This window comes from Ochotona curzoniae, unplaced genomic scaffold, assembly GCF_017591425.1.
Source record: "Ochotona curzoniae isolate NIBS_2020 unplaced genomic scaffold, NIBS_Ocur_1.0 scaffold_4701, whole genome shotgun sequence".
Taxonomy (NCBI): Eukaryota; Metazoa; Chordata; class Mammalia; order Lagomorpha; family Ochotonidae; genus Ochotona; species Ochotona curzoniae.
This window is the reverse complement of record NW_024467122.1, coordinates 80,155,386-80,171,550: the sequence shown is the minus strand read 5'-3', so window position 1 is coordinate 80,171,550 and position 16,165 is coordinate 80,155,386. Positions and strand designations below refer to the sequence as shown.

At 47.1% G+C, this 16,165-nt stretch overlaps 1 protein-coding gene across 1 annotated transcript in view; it reads left to right on the top strand.

Moving 5' to 3' along the window:
* The window catches only part of SCAPER (S-phase cyclin A associated protein in the ER), a 312,499-nt gene that overhangs the window by 233,170 nt on the left and 63,164 nt on the right, over positions 1-16,165 (top strand). Inside the window, exon 25 of the mRNA XM_040969720.1 lies at positions 6,160-6,283. Coding sequence (XP_040825654.1) covers positions 6,160-6,283 — 124 coding nt within the window. The remainder of the gene's footprint in view (positions 1-6,159; positions 6,284-16,165) is intronic.

The following is a 16,165-nucleotide window of genomic DNA, read 5'->3' as shown; positions in this document are numbered from 1 at the left end:
CTGGCCCTTCCCCCCCGCCCCCGTCCTTTTTTTCTGCTCAGAAAGTTGTTTTCTTTGTGAAAGTTTCTAGGGAGAGTTGTGTGCATGCCAGGCTGTGGAGGCACATTCCACGCGTCCCCGACGAGCGTGTCCCTGTCTGCCACGTAAAGCACGCGGGGGCCAGCACAGCCCCGCCAAGTGCTGCTGGCCCTGGTGATGCTGGCCCTGGTGCCGCTGCCTCCTGCCAGTCCTCACGCGATCAAGGCCACCGTAGGGACAAACACAGGAACGCTGGGGGCTTTCCTTAAAGATTGATTGATTGATTGATTGATTAGAAAAGTAGAGTTAGAATGAAAGAGAGCAAGATTGATATTCCATCCACTGATTGACTCCCCAAATGGCTGCAGCTATTAGGGCTGGGCCAGGCAGAAACTAGGAGCCTGTACTCCATCTGGGATTCCCACATGGGTACAGGGGCCCAAGCACTTGCTCTGTCTTCCACTGCTTTGCCAATTGTGCTAGCAGGGAGCTGGATGGTAAATGGAGCAGCCAAGATTCAAATAGGATGCCAGCATGACAAATTGCACATGAAGCATTGGCTCCAGAAATTCTGTTAAATAAAACAGAAAAATAGACATTGAAAATTAAGGCCATAAAAAATATGAATCAAAACTGAGGGGATATTAGAATGTTCTACCTATCATTTTTTTTTTTTTACAATTTTGTATAGGCTGGGGTCCCCCCAATCTCCCACCCCCCCATCAGATTTTTCCCATTTTGTTACAATAGTGTAGTCCTTCATAAGGAATCATAATCCTATCAGTCTCTTAATTAAGTGTACTCTGACATTGTTGGTACAGACAATGTCAGACAGTCCAGCATCCCATTGTCTGCACATGTCCAACATTGGGAATCCATCTTTCGTCTGAATGCAGGGATGCAGCAGCCTGCAGTTGTATAAACAAAGAAGCAGTACACAGATAGTGGGACCCCAGTCAAAGGCCGGGAAGCTGGGAAGGCCCTGTGTGTGGGGCTGTGCTGATGGGGGCTTCTCACAGCCACAACAGAAAAGGGCACATGGCTCATCAGTTCCTTTGCTGGGGGAGACAGAGCAAGGCTCCCAACTCACCCACAGAGACAACTTAACAGTGGATGCTAGAACCAGTGATAATTCAAAGGAAAAAATATATAACTTAACCAAAAGTACAAATGAACAATGACTTCATCCCATAGTAGAAAAAGAACTTTTAAATATCAATGGCAGGGAAAAAAAAACCAAAAATTTTGTTAGGTTACATAAAATCATTTATGTCAACGATGTTATAAGCTGGGCGTCCTGGGGGCCATAGGCATTGGCTGGGAGTCACTCCTTGCTGCCCAGGGGGAGGGCCAGTTGGGAATGAAACAATGCACAGAAGAACTTTCTCTGGCTTGTCTCTTTGCCTTTCAGACAAAGAAAAATAGGTAAGAATAACTAGCAGAAGAATGAAAAAACAGAAATGAGACTGGAGACAATACTAGCAATATGTCTTGTTAGAGAATCTTTACAAATCAGTTAGAAATAGAGAACAATGTGAACGATAACCATAAGGAACTTATTTTGGAAAAACATAAAGCAAATCTCTACCTTAGACCTTATTCCAAAAATCAAGTTTATATTGTGGCTTCAATGCTAAGTTCATAAAATACCAGAAGTAAATTTAAAAGAATGCTTTTACAGTCTTGGAGTGGAAAGGCCCACTAAGTCTGACAGAAGACCTGGATGTCATGAAAGAAAAATTTGGCAACTTTCATTACATAGAAATAATATGTGCAATAGGCTTCTGACCCAGCAGTCAGGACACTGGTCAGGACAGCCATGCCTACACCCGAGGGCCTGAGCCAATGCCAGGCCCCAGCTCTTGCTAATGCAGACCACGGGAGGCAGGGGGGACAGCTCGGGTCATTGGGTTCCTGCCACCTGTCTCAGGGACCTGTATTGGATTCCCAAGTTTCTAACATGGGCTTGATCCAGAGCTGGCTGCTGCAAGCATTTAGTGAACTACAGATGGGATCCATTCCTCTCCCTCTCTCGTCTTCCTGGCTCTGCTTCCCACCCCCACCACGTTCTCTGCTAGTCATTGTCTGCTTTGCTGTGTCTTTTTTCACTCTCTCTCAAATATATGAAATCAATATTCTTTGTGGCAATTTTTAAAAATCTCGACAGCAATGAACTGGAACAATCATTGGCAGCAAATTACCAAAGGCCTCACATCTATATGGTTAGTAAACAGCTTTAGATGTCACTTAAGGAAAGCCCAGATACCCCGTAGACAAGTAGGTAAAAGATGAAGTGGAAATTCCAGTATCTGTCAGAGCAAGCATTTGGCCTGGCTGTTAAGATGCCCGCATCCGCATTCGATGTCTGAGTTGCGGACCTGGCTGCAGCTCCCAGTCCCCAGCTCCAGTGCTGGCTCCACTGCCGCGGTGGGTACCTGCCTTCCCTGTCCGGGATACTGCTGGACCTCTTGGCTCTGAGCTTGATCCTGACCGCTGTTGGGAGTAAACCAGCAGATGGAAGTGTGTTCCCTCTAGCTCTGCTCCTTCCCTGGACCTCTCAAATCGAAGAAAAATACTTAACATAAACAGACATGGCAAATAAGCACAGAAAAAGATCTTTAATCACCCTAATAATAAAAGAAGCCTTTCAAATACCATTCTTATTTAGCTGTCAAACGGATAGAAATTTGTTTTAAGGAGATTATCCAATGTTGGTAAAAGCGTGAAAAAAATCTTTCTCTGGAAGTCTAAATCTTTCTCTGGAAATCTAAACCGCTTGCCACAAAATGCTTTCTCCCTGGAAGGCAGCCTGAATTTAGCAGTGTCTTGTCAAAAGCTTCAGGGCTTCATTCCCTTTGACCCGCCCATGCTTCCTGGAAAGTTCCCCAGAGGAAGCAGGCAGCCGGGCGCCCAGGTTAGTCTGCTCAGCAGCAGCTCCACGGGTGGCCGTGCGGAATTCCTAAAGCCAGAAGGCGGCTCTCCGGCTCTCCCACAGTGCAGGGCCACACCTTCGCCTGCCTCTGGTCCAGCCAGGTCCAGCCCGTGGGCATGTGGCATAGGTTTCCCAGTCCAGTGTGACTCTGAAGCTGTTGAAAAAGCACCCATGTCCCAGAGCCCGGCTTCTTGTGAGTTAGCCACACCTGCTGAGGTCCAGGCCACTGTACTTTGTCCGCAGATGCTTTTCACCAAGTGTATTCCATCATGTAGCAGCTCAGTGTTGGACCTAGACAAGGATCGTCTGCCCTTGGGTTTCCCAGCCTCTGGCTAGGCTGTTGCCTCATTTTCTTTCTACTTAACTGAGCTGACTGGAGTTTGTTTTCCTGTGGCTTGTAACAACACTGTGCAAACTGCTTGCTTTGCAACCTTGAAAATGGGACACAACATAGAAAGCTTGTGACTGAACTACTTTTTTATAGCCTTAGGATTAGAAAGTATTCAGCCTTTAAGACTCATGCCGTGTTTCTCAGTTTAAGTATTTTAATCAGTAGAGGAACTTAAACTTAAGATTTTGGGTTCTTTAAAAAAAGAAAAAGTGACTGGATTCTGTGTTGGCTCCAAAAGCAATATCAGACACGGTCGCTGGGAGCGCTGTTGCCCCCTCCTGGACTCGTCCACGAGACAGGAGCTGGGTGGGTGCAGCATGTCTATGCGTGCATGCACACATACACATATGTAACACACACACACACACACACACACACACACACACACACACACACCCCTCTACACACCCAGTATGCCGTGGGAATGGGCGCCTGCAACTGCCCAAGCACTTGAGTCAAAAAGCGCAGCTTCTGTTGCCAGGTCGTGACCTCCAAGAAGAGTCTCCCTTTTCTGAAACTCACCTGCCAGCCTCTTCCGCCAGCCTCTTCCGCCACCAAGAGCTGCAGGCCCATGTCCTGCGTGGACTGCAGTTTCTGCGTCCACGGGGTGCTTGTGTAGAGGGCTCAGAAGCCTGGCAGCCAGTGCCCCGCCTCTGGGGGAATGTGCAGATGTCCGCTCCCACTGAGGAGGTGGGGGCACGGTGACCAGGAGACACTGCTCCTCAGACCCCCCTTGCTTTGTGGGTTGCCTCCTGGGGTCGCCATCACCCGTTCAGTAGCTGACCAAGGGGAACTGAGTTCTAGCTTGACGGGGTCCTTTCAGCTGTATTCCACAGGCATTAAGGAAGGCTTCAGGGTGCCTGGTCCCTGAGAGGGGAACAGGGGAGAGTCCTGGCAGAGCCTAGCCCCAGCCCCAGGCCCAGCCCCAGCCAGAGAGACTGTAGTTTATCCCTCCCAGGACTGAAGCCCTGGAGCCAGGTTTTCGTTTGCAGAGAGCCTTAACTGTCCTAGAGACTGCTTAAAAAAAATTTTTGTAATAATAATTCATGCAATTTTTTAAATTAAAGAAACACTTTTTAGACATATTGTCAAATAACAGAAATGGTGCTGATTGACGTTAGAGAGAGGTTTGCTGGGCAGTGCCTCCCACCAAGAAATGGGTTCTGATTAGGTTCCTGGGAGACCAGGGTTTTCCTGTCCATTCCTTGGAAAGGCAGGGTACAGCCAAGGACCAGCTATCTCCAACCAGCACCTATCAGCCCTGTGAACCCCTACGCCTTTTGTGCCAGGAACCCGTGTAAACTTTAGAGAGGCACTGTGCTTTGTTACCCTGGAAATAGCCTTCTCTAGCCGGCTTGAGTTTGACTCATTCATCTCAAGATCGGCGACCCTAATGAGGTCACCGGCCCTGGGAAGGGCTCCCATTGGTTAAATGACTGTCCCTTGTGGCAGACACTGTCCTCGGTGCTCTGCGCCTATTATCTCACTTAATTCTCACAACAGCCATGTGAAACTTAGGTATTCTTATCCTGGCTTTATGGGGACCAAAGGGCATGTCAGTAACTTGCTAAAATCGTGACTGGGCTGGAACTCTGATGCTGGTGCCTCTAACCTTAACCGAGACCTGTTCCGTGCCCCCCACCTTCTGAAAGCCTCCCAATGGGAAGCAGCCAAGTGCAGCCATCCCAGACAGGCAGGGCTCTCCTGGTCAGAGCAGCGTGCGTCCCACCAGGAGAGGCAACTCATCTGTTCTAGCCCTGAGCACAAGTGCCCATCACGTCATAGGAACTTGGCTGTTGGTTGAGTGACTGCATGTTGGCATAGTGGCACTTAGACCTGTGGTTGTCAACTGTGGTGGCGCTCAGCTGTCAGAAGATGTCCCAGGCCACAGCCAGCCTCTCATGGGAAGAGACTTGGGCAGGGAAGTGTTAAAGAGCTCCAAGGATGTGCAGTGCTGAACCCGGACACAGAACCTGGATCCTGGAGTGGTGGTCCAGACACTCAGCAGTGCACCTGCTTCTGTGACCTGACCACAGTCTCAGTCTCCATGACCTAGTCGGGGCAGAGCTTGAGGAACGTACATCTCTCACCCCAGGCCGGGTGGGTGCTGCTGCTCCTGGGGTCCCACTTTATCTCATAGGAGGCTGGTTACAGGAACCAAATCAGAATCTGCCCGTGGGCCTGAAGCAGGAGGCTCAGGCAGGCAGTACAAACACCTGGGAGAGAGCCGGGCCATGGGCTGGTTGCTCCAGAAGTATATTCAGCCCTGGCATGGCATTTGTTTCAATCCTATAGAGGAAAAGCAAGTGTTTTATCAGTCTGCTCTTAGACTGTGTGGGCCCACACAGCCTGTCCCCTCCAAGCAGGGGTGCTCCCACCCCAGGGCCACAGGGCTCCTGTCCCAGAGAGAGAAGGCTCAGCTCGCCACCTGGCTGCTTTCCTCCATCACTGGCCCTTAATGCTGGACCTGGAGGTCTCAGGTTCTGCTTAGGGTCTTCTCCCCCGCCCATCCAGGAGCCTTGAGGGTGTTTTCAAAAATTGGGTAGACAGGTAAATTTCTTTCCATCCTGTGCAGCTGTAAGGAGTGGAAACAAATGAGAGGTAAGTATTGAGTCCTAATGACCACTGGGTTTTGGCTGGAAGTTGCAAGTGTTTCTAGTTAGCTGACAATGGGTCTTGCCCCTCATAGTGTTTGGCTTGGCTTCTCAAAGGAACTTCCATGCTGTTCCTGCTGCCTGTGTGCCCTTTGGTTTATGCATCTGAAATTGGTTGGAGAAGAACAGCTCTGGTCTTACAGATGGTGCTTCTCTCCTATTAGATCCCTCTGCAATGCAATCAATGTTTACAACCTGGCCTGCAGTAACTGCTCGGAGAACTGCAAGGATGTTCTGTTTAGTAACAAGATTACCTTCTTAATGGACCTCCTGATACACCAGCTGACGGTATGTAATATTCCTGCCTGAGGTTAAGAGCCATTAAGGCTTGGGAACTGTTCTCTTGGGAGAAAACAAAAGGAATTTGCTTTATTTGCTCTCTCAACAAGAAGTGGGGAGGTGAGAGTAGGTGAATATGATTGGGAGGGTAATATAGGAGCTGGCGGGGAAACCTCTTGAACACATGGCAGTGTTGTGTTGGACTCACTGAAGTCCCACTCCGCAAGGGACAGGACACTGGGATGCTGAAATGTCACACTTTAACATGGTTAGACTGGACTTGGCTTCAGCGAGAAGGCAGTGGGCGCTGGAGGATGGAAGAAAGCTGGGGAAGCTTCAGAAGGTCTCGCCTGCTAAGCCGAAAGGCTCAGTTGAGGAAAGAACCTCTCAGTGGCCATTGACATTGTAAAGATGCAGCCAAAAGCCCTTCTACCAGGAAACAGCAGAGCAGTTTGTGCTTCTGAAGTGTCAGTAAGCAGCCCGTCGCCGCCTTGCCTTTGACCTGGGCTGGCAGATGGTGAGAGATGAAAGCTGAGTGTATGTAACAGGCAGAGGTTTAGCTGTGTCAGCTACAGGTTCCAAAACACTACCCTGGGGCCAGAAGTTTTCTGGGGAAGTTCCTGAGCCCCTGAGGTATTGGCACAAAATCACTTGTCAAGCTGAGCATTTCCAAGCCAGGAGATTTGCTTCTCGGAGCTGACTGACTTGCTTGGCACGGCTCTCTTAGCTCTGTAAAGTGCGTGCCTTTGGCTGTCTCTCCCGCTCCCTCTGGTTAACTCCCGCACAAAGTGCAGAGCTTGACTGAAGCATGATGACACCTGCTTCACAAATGCTTTCTCCAGCCCAGGTGGACTGTGCCTCTTACAGGGTCCTGGCCAGGATGTCACGCAGAGCAGTGATTCCTAGGAGTTAGTTAACTGTTCATTTTCCCTGCCAACCACAGGTTGATGTACCTGACCCTAACTCAGGGCCCAGCTCTCAGTAGATTCAGTACATTGTTAAGGGAAGGTGCGCCTGGATAAATTAATGCCTACACCTGACAAGCTCAGGAGAGGAAGTGGTAAGCACTGTTGGGCAGGTGTGCTGGCACTACGCACAACAGCCTAAGGGAGAACAGATTCGGACCCAGAACTGTCCCCCAGCCCAGCAACGGCTGTTCATGGCAGTGCAGTGAGCCAAACCAGAGGCTAAGTCATTGGCGGTTCTGTCTATAAAAGAAGGGATTAAAACGAAGAAAGGCATGTCAGCAAGAAGTTCTATCAGAAATACTTGGAGGGTAGGACAACAAGACTTAATAAACACATGTTGTATGATCTTATATCCCAGGTATGTTGATACATATTGCCTCCAATATTCAAAATAGCCTGCCAAATTCAGTGTTCCCATCCCATTTCACAGATGGGGCATTGTGAGTCATAGAGAGGCGGACTTGCCCGAGGCTGCACGGAAATGAGTTACAGAGCCAGGAGTTAGTACTGACCGTTAAACCCAAATGGAGAGATACTCGCTCACACTCTTCTTAAATTCCATTTTCATGAAAGACCAAATAAATAAATAAATAACGAAGAATCATCACAACGGAGAAGAGAGCAGGGAATAACAGTTAACTGTACTGTGAGATCCTGGACCAGAGAGAAAGGGTGTTAGTAGGAAAACTTGAACATTCGGGTAGAGACTGCAAGTTTTTTGGCTCAGCATTGGTTTCTTCCTCGGTCGGGTGATTTTGTCGTGGTTTTGTAAGATGTTAGCAGAAGGAGCCACTGGTGCAAAACTGTAGTTGTTGGTTTAACATTATTTCCAAGTAGGAACGAAAAGCAAAGCAAAAAAAAAAAAAAGCCCAGTTTCTCCGCCATTCTACGTTGTGTCGTCTTGAGGTGTTTACCCGGAGCAAGCAGTTTCCTGTTGGCAGAGGGAGAAAGGGCGAGGTACAACCTTGGGCAGAAGAGGGCATGTGAAGTGCGGCAGACCTGCAGAAGGAACCTTGCAGGCTGGCTCTTGACCTTTGCTGGTGACCAACTGGCCTCATCCAGAGCAAAGGGATTCTGATAAGAAGTCCTATAATACAGTTCACTTATTCTGTGACCTAACTACAGTTAAATGCCTACCATTTCCAGTTCCAGGGAAGCGCATGTGGTGATCCCAGCCTTTCTGAGAAAGCTGTGTGTGTGGGAGCAGGAACAGGCACAGATGACATTGGCATTGTCAGATGGCTGTAACCGAGGGTCATGGACCAAGTGGCTAATGGAAGTTCTTAGTCGCAGCCTCTGGCCTCTTCTTGGATGGGGGTTGACCCCAGGCAGGGGACTCTGCTCACAGGACCCAGTTACTTCCCAGACACCCCACCTCCAAAGACGAGATCACATATGAAATTTCAGCATCAGCTTTGTAAGAAGGCACAGCTGATGCCCGACACGTGTGGCATGTGGCAGGGGACATCCTATACCAGGGTCGTGGGAGCCCAGGGGAAAGTGTGTGTGCACCTGCTAGGTGAGCCAGTCCCCAGCTCCTGCTAACAGCTGCCATTTACTGAGTGCCAGTGTGTGCTGGAGCCTGTGAGGCCCTAGATCACTTCCCTCTCCCTAAAGGCCCACATTTTCTTGGACTCCTAGTCCTGTGCTTGTGGCTTCAAGGTTTTTTGACACTCAGAAAAGCTTTTAATCTTTGCAAATGTATTTCGCCACATTCTGTATTTGTTCTATTCTGTCCTGTGAGTTTTGCACAGTTTGAAACCCGGATCCCAGGACTCTTGTTTGCCAAGTACAGTTGTCTGTCCTTTCCTTATACGTGGCACTTCCTGGGGCTTTTGGTTCCACTCAGACTCAATGTTCTGTGGCTGTCAATTCTTAACGTGCTGTGAGGGAGGCTGTGGCCGTAGCACAGGAGGCTGTGATGCCTAGTTTTGGCATGGCAGAGATGGGTAGAGGGGCTGGTGAGAGTGATTTTTACGTTTCTGGAAAGCATTTGAGTACTTTGCCATTTCTCTCACTGACTGATATAACTGAAATGCCAACCACAAACTTGCAAACACCTTTCAAGGTAAAGAACAAAAACAGTCATCAACAACTTTCCTGTCAGGAATGGGAAGAAAAAAGCGTAAAAGAAGCAAAAGAAGCATGACCTGGTAGAATGCATTAAATACCCGATGGCTGGCATTTCTGGTTCTTCGGCAAACCCAGGGGGTTCAGGAAACATTTGCCTTCGACTGTGGCCACTTGGCATTTGCTCTGGCACTCTTGTGGTTCTTTTCTATTGCTGTTTGCAGAGCTTTGAGTGGATGCCAGGGCTACCAGGGTGCATTAGCGTAGTACTTTCACCCCGGCCTTGTACTCAACAAGGCTTTGGAGAGGGAGGCAGGTGTGAGTATGCCTTGAACAAGAGAACTTCTGCAGTTCTGGGTTTTACAAAGCATTCTCTTTTCGTTGCAATGTAGATGGGAAATCAGATTTTTAGGATAGGCTCTGAGGGAGAGTACTTGGAGCCCTGCAAAATCAGTGCATTTCGATAGGGTTCCCATAGGAGTGAAAGCTAACACAGATTTATTATCTTCTATGAAGCATGAAAGCTTTAAATACGTTCAGGCTGAGTTCTCCCTTCATTCGTTAAGTAATTATTCAGCACCTTGTATTTGCCTAGAAGCATTCCAGTGCAGAAAGGGGTGGGCCTGCAGCCACAGGAGGCGTCCTTGAGGAGGGCAGACAGGCACAAAGGACAGGCACAGAGCAAGGGAGTGGAGCGGGAAGTATTGGCCCTCATGCACCACAGACACCCAAGTAGCAACAACGTAGACATTAAAATGCCTTTGCGAGAACTCCAGAGCCCAGGCAGATTCACAACCAACAACAGCTTCCTTAAAATGGGTCCGAAGGCTCAGAGGAGCTGCTGTACTCTACCCCAAGCACTGCTACCCAGGTCAGCCCACCTCAATGCAGGGAGAGAATGCAGTATCTCCCTGCCTGCACAGGCACTGAAGCTTGGAGCATGCATCCAGCATTCCAGCCCTCTAGCGGGCTTCCCATAGGGCTGGTTGTGTCTCATTTGACTCCAGAGCTCTGTCTGAGAGGACCAGTACAATATGTGCTTGTTGGCCACTGAGTCCAGACAGCAAAAGGCAGCTTGTTGCAGCCTGGGAGGACCCAGGGCCCCACAGACCCATGACCCGATCAGGAGGGAGTGGAAGGGAAGCCAAGTTGGAAGGAAGAACAAGTGGAGATGGCCTCCAGGTCTGTTGATTTCAAGTCCCCTGGGTGGAAGAACTAACAGGAAGCCAGTCTGTTTTGGGGACTATAAGGAGGAGAGCGAGCAGCTAACCTGGCTGCTGTGTAGCCAGAGAGCATGAAGGTATGAACACTGTGGCCTTCTGGAAGGCCATGACGACACTCACTCATTGATATGAGCATGGGCCCAGAGAAAGCATATCCCCGCCGAGGTTCCAGAGACCTCCCCCCCCAGTCTAGCTAGGCTTCCTGGTAGGCATCTTCACTGGTGTGAAGCCAGTCCCTAAAGGCTGGGAGGAGTCTGCTCAAGTGCATGGGTTCCAACAAAAGAAATGCATGAAGAAACAGAGCAGGGCCATCTCCACAAGCCAGCCCTAAAGATACAGAGGTGGATTAATTGGTGAGGGATTCACAATAATTGTCATAAAAATGCTTTCCAAGCTTGGGGAAGTCATGCTAAGCAAAACAAAACTGTCAACAAGAGAGAAATATAAAAAGAAGGAATAAAATAGAAATGACAGGATGAGGAATAGAGTGTGCTGAAAAGTTCACCAAAAGATTTCAACAGCAGATTTGATCAAACAGAAGAAAAGACATGTCACTTGAAGTTTTTAAGTCAAAGAAACAAAAAATAAAAATATATTGAAGGCCTGGTGCAATGGCCTAGTAGCTAGATCCTCACCTTACATTCACTGGGATCCCATATGGGTGCGGGTTTATGTCCCAACTGTTCTACTTCCCATCCAGCTCCCTGCTGGTAGCTTGGGAAAGCAGTGGAAGACAGCCCAAAGCCTTGGGACCCTGTACCCGTGTGGGAGACCTAGAAGAAGCTCCTGGATCCTGGCTTTGGATTAGCTTAACTCCAGCTTTTGCAGCATCTTGTGGAGTGAACCATTGGTTGGAAGATCTTTCTGTCTGTATATCTGCCTTTCCAATGGAAATACATGTTTCATATATATATAAAGAATGAAGAAAGTCTAAGAGATTTATTGGACACCATCAAGCAGACCTATGTGCATATTACTGAAATTCCACAAGGAAAATAGAAGAAGAGGCAAAAAACTTATATAAAGAAATAATGACTGGAAACTTCCCAAATCTAGGGCAGGAAATGGGCATGTAGACTCAGTAAATCCAAAAGATCCTGAATGAAATGAAAGCCAGGAAAACGCGCTTAAGATACATGGACTGAAGTCCACAGACAAAAAGAATTTCGATAGCAGTTAGAGATAAATGGATTATCATCAACAAGGGAGCTCACACAAAACTCTCAGCAGATTTCTCAGCAGAAATGCTGTGGGCCAGAAGAGAATGCAAAGCACTGATTAACTGACCTCTGTCAAAATTGCCAAGAATACTCAAAGGAGGAAAGGAAAGCCAATGGTGTTGGAAAAACTGGATATCCACATGCATGTGAAATAGCAAAATTGGACCTTTATCATACACCATCCGTAAAATCCACCTCAGGCATTGGGTACTTAAGTGTATTTCTGAAACTATGGAACTCATAGATGAAAACTTCGGGGAAAACCTTCATAAATTTGATGTTGGTAACGATTTCTCACATGTAACACCATCCAGCACAGGCAACAAAAGCCAAGATAAATAAATAAATGGAATTAAACTGAAAGTCCTCTGAACTTCAAAGCAAACAGTCCACAGAAGAAGTCAGCCTACAGAATGGAAAAATTGACTGGCAAGCCCTGTACATGATAATGGGGTACTATGATCTTCATGTTTAGTTCCCCCAAGATACACCTGTAGAAACCTTTTTGTCACTGTGATGGACTTAGCAGGAAGCTGTGTGAGAGAATTCAGTCACCAAGTCAGGATCGGTGCTCTTAGCATGGCCCAAGAGTTGCTCCCACCTTCTGCCACGTGAGAACACAGCTAGAAGGTGTCAGAACATGGACCCTTACCAGGCACTAAGTCTGCTGACACCTTGATCTGGAACTTGTTAGACCTTGCGCTGTCAGAAATAAATTTCTGTTGTTTATAAGTTACCCAATTGTATTTTTTTTTTATTTTCAAGGCAGATTTACAGAGAGGAGAAATAGAGAAAGGTCTTCCATCTGCTCGTTCATTACTCAAACAACTGCAACAACCAGAGCTGAGCTGATCCAAAGCCAGGAGCAAGGAGCTTCTTCTGGGGCTCCCATGTGGGCGCAGGGTCCCAAGGACTTGGGTCATCCTCCTCTGCTCTCCCAGGCCATAAGCAGAACACTAGATTGGAATTGCTGCAGCTAAGACACAAACCCATGCCTATATGGGATGCTGGCACCACAGAGTGGAGGATTAGCCTATTGAGTCATGGCACCCGCCCTGCCTAATTGTATTTTTTAATGGTACTTCAAATAAAACCAAAATGCATAAGGAGCTAGAAGAGCTAAACCAAATGAAAAAGAAAAACAAATAATCCTGATTTTTAAAAATGGACAATTGGTGTAGCATCTGGGCTCAGTACTCAGTTGTGCTCTAAGTTCCAGCTTCCTGCACCCCCAGGTAGGCAGTAGTGATGGCTCATGTAGTTGAATTTATGCCATCCACATGGGAGACACATGGCGAAGTAGTACTGTACTGTTGATGATGGTACATAGTGACCTCCGTGGAAAACAGAATGGAAATCCTTGAAAAAGTTGAAGACAGAACCTGCTGTATGATCCAGGAGGCCTCCTGCTGAATATTTGTTCAAAAAACTATGGCTTGGAAATCCGCTGTCTCTCTGTAGGGCTGGGTTCCTTGCAGCATTACTCACAAAACCCTGGAGGTGGAAATATACTGAGTGTCCACAGTGGATGAGTAGCTCAAGAAAATACAGGATATGTGTGCAGAGGGGTGTTATTCAGCCTTAAGAAGGGAATCCCATCATACATGACAACACACGTGAGCCTTGGTGCCATTACACCACGGGAAACAAGTCAATCACAGGAGGAGAAATGCTGCCTGATCCTGTATCCTGTTTAAACTAAACAGAAGGCCGAGTCACAGGGAATCTATTCACTGAAGTTTAGGCTTTAAGTCACCCAAGATGAAAAAGTTTTAGAAATCTATTTTTTGACAGCGTGCCCATGGTTAGGAATAATATATACTTAGAGGATAAGTTTGTTGTGTTTTTACCACAACAGAAGACACTTAGTGAAGATTCTCCCAAGTGCTGTGAAAACAGACTGCGATCAGCTTCTAATGTTGGGTAAGATCCAAATAGTCTGATATACTGCTAAACAAGTAGACCTGGGATGGATTGCACAGCCCTAGTGGCTGACCTGGCCTGGAGCCTGGTGGCTGACGGCAGCCTAAAGCCAGCTTCCCGAGTGCCTGCCCTTCCACAAACTAAACTGATGTGTCCTCTCTTCATTAAGTTGACAGATTTTAAAAAGCAACATTTTTTGTGACTTTAAAATTTTATTCAGGCCTGAGATTATCACCCAGGCAAGATACTCTGAAGAAGCAGTTAATTAATTAAAAGATTTATACTTTCTTGATGTTTCGTCACTTCTTAAAAGGCATTAAATGTTTCATGAGCGGTCTTATTTTTAATTCATAGTGACCTGTACTTTATGAAACATTGAAAGAAGATGCTGATAAATTGCGTGTATCTGTTTTCTGGAGCCAAAGAGACTGGTAATTGAAAAGTGATGTACAGACCTTAAATAATTGATAGGACACTGTTGGATCAAAAAGGCATTTGGTGAGCTCCTCAGAAGGTGATGAGACAGCCCTGGACACACACAAAGGAGCGTCCAGCATAGCCACAAGGCCAGGAATTATTTTTCACTTACTCCAGGTGTTTGTGAGTGTCGTTGTAAGAGCAAGGCCTGCCGCTCTCCATTCACCACGCTGTGGAGGACTCTGATTGGTTAACCTGGGAGCAGAAGCCCTCCTGTTCACACGTGAAGCATACTTCCTCGCACCAGGGTATACTATGGACTTTTCTTGTCACCGGGCAGCACCTGCTCAGCCACATACCAAGGAAAACAGTGGCCAGGACGCCTTGCCTTTCTTGTCATCAGAAATGGGACTCATTTCTGCCTGTCAGGCCCTGCATCTTGTAAAGAGACCAGGGAAGGAGCGTCATGGTGTCTGGTGTGTGTCAGTGCTGTTTAACACAGGAGAGGAAAGCCACGCGAGATAGGTGAGATGGAATGCTTGCCAGAGTTGCACAGCCACTACTGAGGTAACTAGGAAGCCAACACAGGTCCCTAACTTCCAGCCCAGCATCTTCTCTGCTGTGTTACTTTCCACACCACTGAGAACAACTAAAGAATGCTGAGACAGGTAGAGCTTTATTCTCCGATCCACAGTCCAGATTCAGTCAAAGAAGATGGGTCTGGCATAGTCTTGCTGACTTCCCACTGCAGTCATGTGATCTGGCATCAGCACCATTGTGATCACTGTCCCTAAAAGTTATCAGTTAGCCAGCTGAGGAAGGGATTGAGTTGTCTGCCATGAGAGAGGAGGTTTCTGCACACTGCTTCCAAATAATTAAACAGAAAAGTGTTTATGGGAAAGATTTGAAACAAACCAGCGAACTGATGTGTGTAGAAGTCTTTGTACAACAATAAAGAACAATGCATTCTTTGTAGACACACGTGAGAATTTTACAAGAATTAGCTGTGCACTCAGCCAAAAAGCAGGTCTTACCAGATCTGAAGGACTCGGTATCACAGAGGGTGAATTCTGCTTAAAGTAGGACTAAGCTGCTGTCAGACTCACCCTTCTGCAGGCAACAACTGTGAATTCTGGATAAAACACTTGAAAGCACAGTTCTGGGCAATCTAGAGACCAATCCAAAGCAGATCCTGATGGGAACAGAGCCTAGAAAGAAGGGTCAGGTGGGGTGAGTTTCCCAGTTCTGTGTCTTTTCTACTGAGAGCCAGCCACAGTAGGTCACACCTCAAGTGCCCAGAGCATAGAATTCAGGTCAAAGATGGCTGGCATAATGTGAGAAAGGTACTCAGAAAAGAGAGATCCAGAAGTGGGCTATCTTAATTACAAATACCTGAATAATCTTGAACATTTCATTTGTCTGTGATACAGAATCCACGTACTTTAGCCAAGGACAGAAGATCTGAGCTCTGAGCTGCTGTCCACAGAGAAGGTCCATTTGGTAGTTTGAGTCTAGCAAAATCAGATGCCTGCTTTCAAAGGACAAAGATCAGCACTTGTCAGAAGAATGTAACAGAACCCAGATTCTCCATAGCGCAGCATGCACAGTGTCCATGAACCATGAGTACTCAGAAAAATAAATTTTCTCATGCTCAAGAGATAGGACAGTGAATGTGGTTCAACCCTGAGGCAACACAGATGTCACAGCAGAAAAGGATAGTCCCACAACTGTTACAATTCCAAAGGGAAATACAGTAATGGTGAATGAATGATTGGCACTATCAGAGAAATATAAAGAACCAGATGGAAAGTCTAGAGCTGAAAAATGCAATAACTGTAAAATTCACTTATAAATTAATAAATGATCTCTGCAAGATACAGAAAAACCCAAGTAGAGGAGCTTTCCACAACCTGACCAAACTCTTCAAAATGCTGAGACTGAGGAACTCACAAATATGAGATGTGACATCAAAGGGCTGGGCTGGGCCTGACACCTCCCCGCCCCGAAAAAGGACATTATTGGAAAAACTGGCAAAATCATTCTGTGTCTAGAGAATAGTTTGTTTTATGT